Source organism: Lycium barbarum, chromosome 6, assembly GCF_019175385.1.
Source record: "Lycium barbarum isolate Lr01 chromosome 6, ASM1917538v2, whole genome shotgun sequence".
In the NCBI taxonomy this organism is placed as follows: Eukaryota; Viridiplantae; Streptophyta; class Magnoliopsida; order Solanales; family Solanaceae; genus Lycium; species Lycium barbarum.
The window spans coordinates 107575369-107583015 of NC_083342.1; the positions used below are offsets into that span (position 1 = coordinate 107575369).

A 7647-nucleotide genomic window follows, 5' to 3' on the forward strand; every position below is an offset into this window, starting at 1 on the left:
ACCTATTTTCATTCTAATACCAAACAAAGAAAAGCATATCTTTTGGGAAGTAACATATAGAAGAAAGTAACTGATTACTGACTGTTATTACAAACCAAACAATAGTAGTATTATCTATCATGATTAAGCAATAAGATCAAAATGCAAATTAATTAACCAAACTAAAACAAATATCATGCATTCATTCGTTTAATAAAAACATTGCATTCATTAGTTTAGTACAACATTGTTCTTTTCCCTTTGAACAAAAGAGAGATTGGAACACATCAATTCACTTACCGAGCACAAACTTTCCACCCATCTTTTGGAAGTAAATAGAGTACCAGTCACTCAATAGATGGGCACAAACTGGTCTTAAAGTTATGTTTATAAACAGAATGTGTTCAACAGGAGTCTTTCTATGTAACATATGTACCAAACGAAAATTACATATAATAATATACAACACAGATTAAAAGCGTCACTTCAACAAGTCATTGCCGAGAGGAAAGGAGGGAGGACCAATTTGACCTTGCCTGGAACATCTCGATTTGATGATAAAAACTACAAAGAAAAAAGAAAAAGGAAACGAAAAAGAAGAAGACTACTAAGTTGCTCGTGCTCATGATTGAGCAGCAGTATCTTCAGTCACTTGCTCTGTCGTTGTATTAGAAGCCTCCTTTGTCTCTAAGACGGGAATTTCCTTTATCTCCTTGACAGAAGCATTGTTTTTCACCTTAACTGGAGCTTCCTCTGTCTCTTCCGTTGTAGTTGCATTTGACTCAGCAATGGGAGTTTCCTTTATCTCCTTAATTGGAGTTTCTTTCATCTCCTTCAAAGGGGATCCTTTTTTTGCTTTCGCCAACTTGGTAGGTTCTTTGGCTCTGGGAGTAGTTCCATTACTGAATCGACCACTCACACGATCTTTACTTTTGGGGGTGGTTGGGGTAGTACTGCCTTGTTTGTAAACACCAATGCTGTGACGAACCTTTGTACATGTTTTCTTTTCTTCAGGAGTTGCTGGGACTGCATCACTACAGCTCTTCCTACGGGTTAGATTTGGTGATTTGGCACGAGTGACTGGCAGCTGCATGCAAAGCAGGAACAATTTTGTTTGCTTACAAAGATACAAACTCTATCTAGTCCATCAAAGAAAACAGAATTCACGGATGTTGTATGATTGCTTGATCAAATACGTAGGGAACAGAAGACATATCTAGGTCTAACTTACGTTAAAAATATGTCATCTGTAGAGTCAAGTTGCCTCAGTTATCCTAATATCATCACTTTCAAACAGAGAACAAATGTGCAAATAGAACACATGGATCCCACAATTGATAGCACTAACTCGCAACTTGGAACTATGATTTACACATGGTGTTTAAATAGAAAATTGATAATTCAAATAGTATGCTGGCCAAAGTCTTAACTTAATTGGACAAGTTTCTTATACAGGATAGAAGCTAAACATTAACAATAACTAACTTTCAACAATAACCAAAGAGTTGAAATATAGGTGAAGAGTACCTTCTTAAGTTCAGCCTTTGGAGGTGGCCCTTCACGGTAAAAACTAGGAACTGGATTTGCTCTGTAGGTCATGTTCTTTCTAAGTTGCTTCATTGCTGCTTCTTCCTCTTCCTAGAATTTGTAAAGAATAAGTTATGGGTCAATTTTTTTGGTAAAGAAGAATAAGTTATGGGTCAATTATCTTACTTCACAACATGTCTTTTTTTTTTTTCTCCCACCTGCCCTAGAGGTTGGGGTTAAAGTTGGGGCAATCAAAATGTGGTTAGAAACTAATACATGCATGCTATGATACCTTCATTCTGGCTGCATATTCTTGTTTCTCTGCCTCCAGAGCTTTGTGCTTTTCCTCTAACTTTGTGTAATACTAGAGAAATAAAATGAGAAACATTGAGAAAGCATCAGTACAAAAGCACAACTACAAGTTAATATGAACGAGGGAGAGGAGCTTGTAAGAACATTTACCTCTTTACGTCTCGCTGAGCGTTCAGAACATTTAAATGATGGAGCTACAGGAACAGTAATCTTGGACTTAATTGTCCGCACAGAAGCTGCAGTTCTATGAAAGATAAGGAAGATTTTCCCGGAAGAACAAGAAACTGAAAACAGAAATTTTTAATGGTAAACAAGAGGAACTAGAAGTCCAGTAAAAGGATACGACGAAGCCAAGGACCAGTTATCGTCTTCATCCTGAATCCGCAGTTTCCTTGACATCATGGGAGAATTTTCCTGCAACAAGATGAATAATTTTCAAAATCAGTGGTCTGATCATCAGGGAACAAGAACTACATGACTTCAGAGGATATACAAGTATCATATAAAAAGTTATGAAGAGTGTAAACTAATGACAATAAAACACTGAAATATGTGTAGCAAATTATTCGTTCTGCTTGCCACAGCCAACTTCTTTTTGTCCTTCTTCATTCAGTAACTAACTCATTTAAGTTGCAATCCGAAATTGATCCATCTACTTTTCGGCAAAAGCCAAGTCATAATTTGCTGAAGGTTCCTAATTAGTGCTGCTATTACATAATTTAAGCTTGAAGAGTTGCAACCCGAATTTGATCAATCTATTTTCGGCAAAAACCATGTTGTAATTCGCTGAAGGTTGCTGCAGTGATATCAACACCAGAATTTAAGCTTGTCTTGTTTACATAGTGATGAGTTTGGAGTTTCTCACTGAGCATGCTGAGCACAGAATTAAGGGTGTGTTCGGTATGGAGGAAAATATTTTCCAATTTTCTCATGTTCGTTTGGTCAAAAATTTTGGAAAACATTTTCCTCAAAATTGGGGAAAATGACTTCCCTAATAAAAGCAGGGAAAACAAGTTCACAAGTTCATTCCACCAACCACCCTATCACCACCCAACCCAATCCCAACCACCAAACCCCAACCACTCCCAACCCCCACCACCCCCCCCCCCTCCGCGCCCAAAAAAAAAAATGAAAAAAAAATTGACATTATTTTTGGTTTTTTGCACCCCACCCCGCACCCCTCCCTCCCAAAAAAAATATTGACTTTTTTTTCCACCCCCACCCCACCCAACTCCCCCCCCCCCCCCGCGCAAAAAAAAATTAATATTTAAAAAAAAAAGTTTTGACATTTTTTTTTTTGCACGCCCCCAAACCCCAAAATTATTATTTTTTTGAAAAAAAAAATTTGACATTTGTTTTGGTTTTTTGCACCCCACCCCACCCCCCCTCCAAAAAAAGTTGACAATTATAAAAATTAAATGTTTGTGGTTAAAAATTAAAACTTTTGAAAGGGGTGATTGAGTTTTTTTTTTTTTGGGAGGGGGGGGGGGGGGGGGGGGGGGTGTTGGTGTGGGTTCCATGTAAGGGGGGGAGGGGGTGATGGGGGATGTGGTCGTGTAGAAAATTTAGAAAAAACAATTATGGGAGGGGGTGGGTGGGTGGGGGGTAGGGTGCGGGGGTGGTGCATGGGTTACGGGAGTGGTTGGGGGTGGGGGTGAAAAAAAAAATGAAGAGGGGTGAGGGAGTAGGGGTGGGTGAGTGGGGTGTGGGTGAGGGGTATGGGGTTGGGTTGGAATTGGTGAGGGTTGGAGTGGGGGTGCAAAAAACAAAAAAAATCAAAAGAATTTTTTTTTTGGAGGGGCGAGGGTGGGTGGGTGGGAGTGGGGTGGGGGTGGGGGTATGGGGTTGGGTTGGGGGTGGTGAGTCTTGGATGAGTATTTTCCGAAAAACGTTTTCTATCAACCAAACGAACATGAGAAAATAAGTAAGAAATTCACTTATTTTCCACTACCCAAACGAACATGAGAAATCCACTTATTTTCTAGGAAAACATTTTCCTCCATACTGAACACACCCTAAAGCTTATCTTGTTTTACATAGTAATGAGTTTGGAGTTTCCCACTAAGTATACACCCAGCATCATAGAATTTTTAAGTAGGCGTTTGGCCATGAAAATTAAATATTTTTCACTTTATTTGGAATTTTGAAGTTGGAGTTGAAGATAAAGTTGTGTTTGGTTATAGTTTTTGCAAAGAATATTTGGTTGTTTGAATGTACTGAAAGTGAAAACAGGGTTTTAGGTGTTTTCCAAATTCCAAATACAACTTCAAGTTGTATTTCGAATTTTCATGGCCAACTGCTGATTTTCAAATAAAGTGAAAAAAAAATCCGGAAAAAAGTGAAATTCTCATGGCCAAACGGGTCCTAAGGACTGAGAAGTTATCCATTAAGCATCAACACATTCCAGCCTACTGATTTTACCGACCAGCCCACCCCCCAACCACCACCAAAACCTACAGAAAAAAATATATGGTCTGGATTTTAGGCTAGTTCGAAAATACTTCAGGAATTGTCAAATATCAAAAGCAGGATTAAGCAAAGCAGTTTCTGGGCATGTTTGAGCTGCAAATAAAATCCATGTCCCTTTACAAATGCTATCCTTACACTACCGTTTATACTGTCTGGTCTGGTCTGGTCACTACCCAGTGTAATCCCACAATAGTGGGGTCTGGGGAGGGTAAGATGTACGCAGCCTTACCCCTACCTGGGTAGGGAGGCTGTTTCCGATTGACCCTCGGCAACCCTCCTCCTTTATCCGGGCTTGGGACCGGCAATGTGAGCGAGCTCACACTACCGTTTATACTGTGACAAATAATAATCAAGAGCTCCAGCTTATAAGGTTTGCAGCATATTCGGGATTGTTAGTATTAAATGAAAGCAAACAAAATCTTACATGCAACTTTTTTGAAGTCATAGGAGAGTGCAGATCGTTGGACTTTGATGAACAGTTCGAGCCAGCATCAACAGTGTGAGTTCCATTTTCATGATTTTCAGATTCATTCCCTGATGAATTCATGACCGAGGGGGCTAGAATTTCAGTTGCTGCAGCAGAATCAGATGGATGCTTCAATGGTGAGCCCAACTTCTTTTCGCTGGACTTCACGGCCTCAGCTTTCGCAATTTTTGCCTCAATCGGATCAGGTTCACAGTTGGTGCTTTTCACAGATAGTACTTCCTGCTTCTCATGGGATTCCTCCACGTGTGTGCCTTTTGCAGTTTGATCCTCTGCCTCATATTCCTTTGCTTCAACCCTTTCCTTAGCGATTCTGGGGGCAACATGAACTGTGCCATGGGTGACACCATTTGGCTTAACACTAGGTCTCTTTTCAGTAGTACGTAAACCTGTAACGTCTCTCCCCATCACCTGCAAGGAGAAACAAACATAATAAAAGCTTAAAAATGCAATTCCTCAAGGGTAGATATTCTTACAAACGGTGCATTTAGTTCTTCAATTGACTAAAAGATAAAAGGTTTACAGGACATGCAAAAATAGAATCATTTAACATTTCCAATTGTTTGATTACAAACCAAAAAAGATAACTAAATAAATAAATAAAGCCTAAAGCATACATTGCAAACCCCGAAAGGGAAAAAGAAGAATCGAGGTCCAGCGGAATATTCTAAAAGTTATAAAGTGCAACTGTATTACGCAAGCATCCACGCAAAAGTGCTGCCAAAAAATAACAAAAGAACCGGACTCTCCAGCGACCTGTTTTTTATCCCAGTCATTTATTTATTTCATTTCACTAAACCACTCCCAGAAATTAGCATCTACTTGGGCAAAGCAATATATTTCTGAATGGAAAGACAGTGTTAATAATTCAAGAAAGTCCTTTTCCCCACAAATCAGGAAATAGTAGTTATATAGTGACCAACTTTACATTTGAAAGAACCTAATACCCCTATGAAAATGACAAGGCCTGTCAAACAAAGTGTTTGAGATAGAGATCAAAAGATCTAACCCATCATGCCATATTCCAACTTCTAAAAATGGAGAGTATTAGACAGCCACCAAGATATCTGAGTTGGAAAATCTACAGAATTAAAAGGGGAAACAACTTGCAAGAGAGAGAGCAAAAGAGATCAGGAGAATATCTTAAACATCTTATTAGAATCCAAACTGGCACTAGATTTTTCTAGGAAGGCAACAATATAAGAAAGAAGACCCCTAAATGCCTAACTTCAATCATGAAAAAGGCTCATGACATGAAAGAAAAACTAATCTCTGAATCTGAATCTTGCATAAGGAAAAAAAGAACCGACAATTCACAAAGCTATAGGTGGACAAAAGAAAGAGAAATAGAAGGAATAAATGCATAATTGTCTAACCAAAAGCTCAAATCCATCAGAAATGTGAATTTTGGGAAAAAAGAAAGAAGTGATGATATGGAGAAGAAAATCAAAGAAGTAATAATCTTCTAACAACAGAAACATAGTTTCAACAATCCCTTTAATAGACACACACACACGCACACACACAAAAATGAAAAAGAAAAAAAAAAGAGAAATCAACCCAATCCAGTACCCTCAATGCCTCCAACATATGCACCAGAATGCTCAAATCCATAACAAAAAAACAAACTTCAAACTTTTGTACACAAGAAAAAAGGAAGAAAAAGAAAAGAAACCCAATAACAAATAGGCATAAAGACCAAATTCTCACAGCTCAAACACCCAGAACAAACAATAACAACAACAACAACAACCCAGTGAAATCACACATCGTGGGGGTCTGGGGAGGCCAGAGTGTACGCAGACGTTACTCCTACCAAGTTAGGAGGTTGTTTCCGAAAGACGCTCGGCTCACCCAGAAGAAAAAGAAAAAAAAAACAAATTCTCAAACACATAGACAAAAGTAGCTAAAAAGGGAAGACAAAATCAACCTAAAGTCCCTCATATACCAATCCCACTTCCATTTTCCAAGATTTTGAGCATAAAAATTCAATCTTGACCACAAAAACTGAAACACCCACATAAAGAAATGTGCTCAAACACATGCCAAACAAAAAAGCCAAACACAACAACCAACAAAAAATTTACCAAAGCTATAGTCTTGTGGCTTAACAAGCTAAGCTAAAACAACCCCACCAAAGAAAGAACAAAAAAGAAAATACTGGGCCAAAGATTTCAACAAACACAAACAAAACATGCAGATCAGAAAGAAAATAAAATCCTTACGAGGTTGTCTTTTTTTATGACACTTTAAGCTTCTTGATCTGAAAGAGATCTCTTCAAACACAACAACAACAACACAGAGGAAACCCCACAAACGTGAACCCAACTCTCTTCTTCTTCTTCTTCCTCTTTTTATTTTACTTTTTCTCTCTCTGTAAAACTCAACAAAGATGTTTTGTGTTTACTTTTTTTTTTATGTAAGATGGTTGTGATTATTGGTGCTCATTTCTGTCTGTCCTTTTCTTTCTCCTTCTCTCTCTTTTTTTTTACCTTTTTTATTTTATTTATTTATTATATTTTTTCTTTAGTGTTTGCTCTTCTTCTTTTTATTTATTTCTCTTACCCTTAATTTTTCTCTGGTCAATCTCGAGTTTCAACACCGTTAATGTCGGGCAGTTGCATGTACAGTAGATCCCTAGTCATAATTTTTTTGTTTTTTGTTTTTTGGTTTTGTTTTTTTAATAGGAATCTTGTAATTTATTGGAGGGAAATGATGAAAATTTATCTTTTCTCCTTTCTGTTTGGTGGTTGACCACAATTTAGATTTCATTTGAAAGTGGGGCTATAAAATAGAAATTACTAGAAGTAGTAGGCAAATTCAAATTTAAAATAGTAATCCCTCCCTTTTCCATCTCTTTCTTAAGTTTTCAACAA

The 7647-nt window shown here is 37.8% G+C and overlaps 1 protein-coding gene across 1 annotated transcript; it reads right to left on the reverse strand.

Annotated features, from left to right (window-relative positions):
• Positions 1–349: 349 nt before the first annotated feature.
• LOC132645312 (protein WVD2-like 3) lies at positions 350–7243 on the reverse strand. Its single transcript, XM_060362226.1, has 7 exons — positions 6997–7243; positions 4712–5182; positions 2162–2232; positions 1969–2062; positions 1799–1870; positions 1507–1617; positions 350–1066 (listed from the first exon to the last, which is right to left on the reverse strand). The coding sequence occupies exons 2-7, from the start codon at positions 5177–5179 to the stop codon at positions 602–604; spliced, it is 1281 nt and encodes a 426-aa protein (XP_060218209.1). The 5' UTR covers positions 5180–5182; positions 6997–7243; the 3' UTR covers positions 350–601.
• Between the last annotated feature and the right edge of the window lie 404 nt (positions 7244–7647).

Excerpts from the sequence above, each read along its gene's own strand:
- LOC132645312 (XM_060362226.1), bottom strand. The coding sequence starts at position 5,179 with ATGGGGAGAGACGTTACAGGTTTACGTACTACTGAAAAGAGACCTAGT. Across the intron at positions 2,063-2,161 it reads AACTGGTCCTTGGCTTCGTC|AACTGCAGCTTCTGTGCGGA; the intron begins GTATCCTTTTAC and ends TATCTTTCATAG. Across the intron at positions 1,618-1,798 it reads AATATGCAGCCAGAATGAAG|GAAGAGGAAGAAGCAGCAAT; the intron begins GTATCATAGCAT and ends TACAAATTCTAG.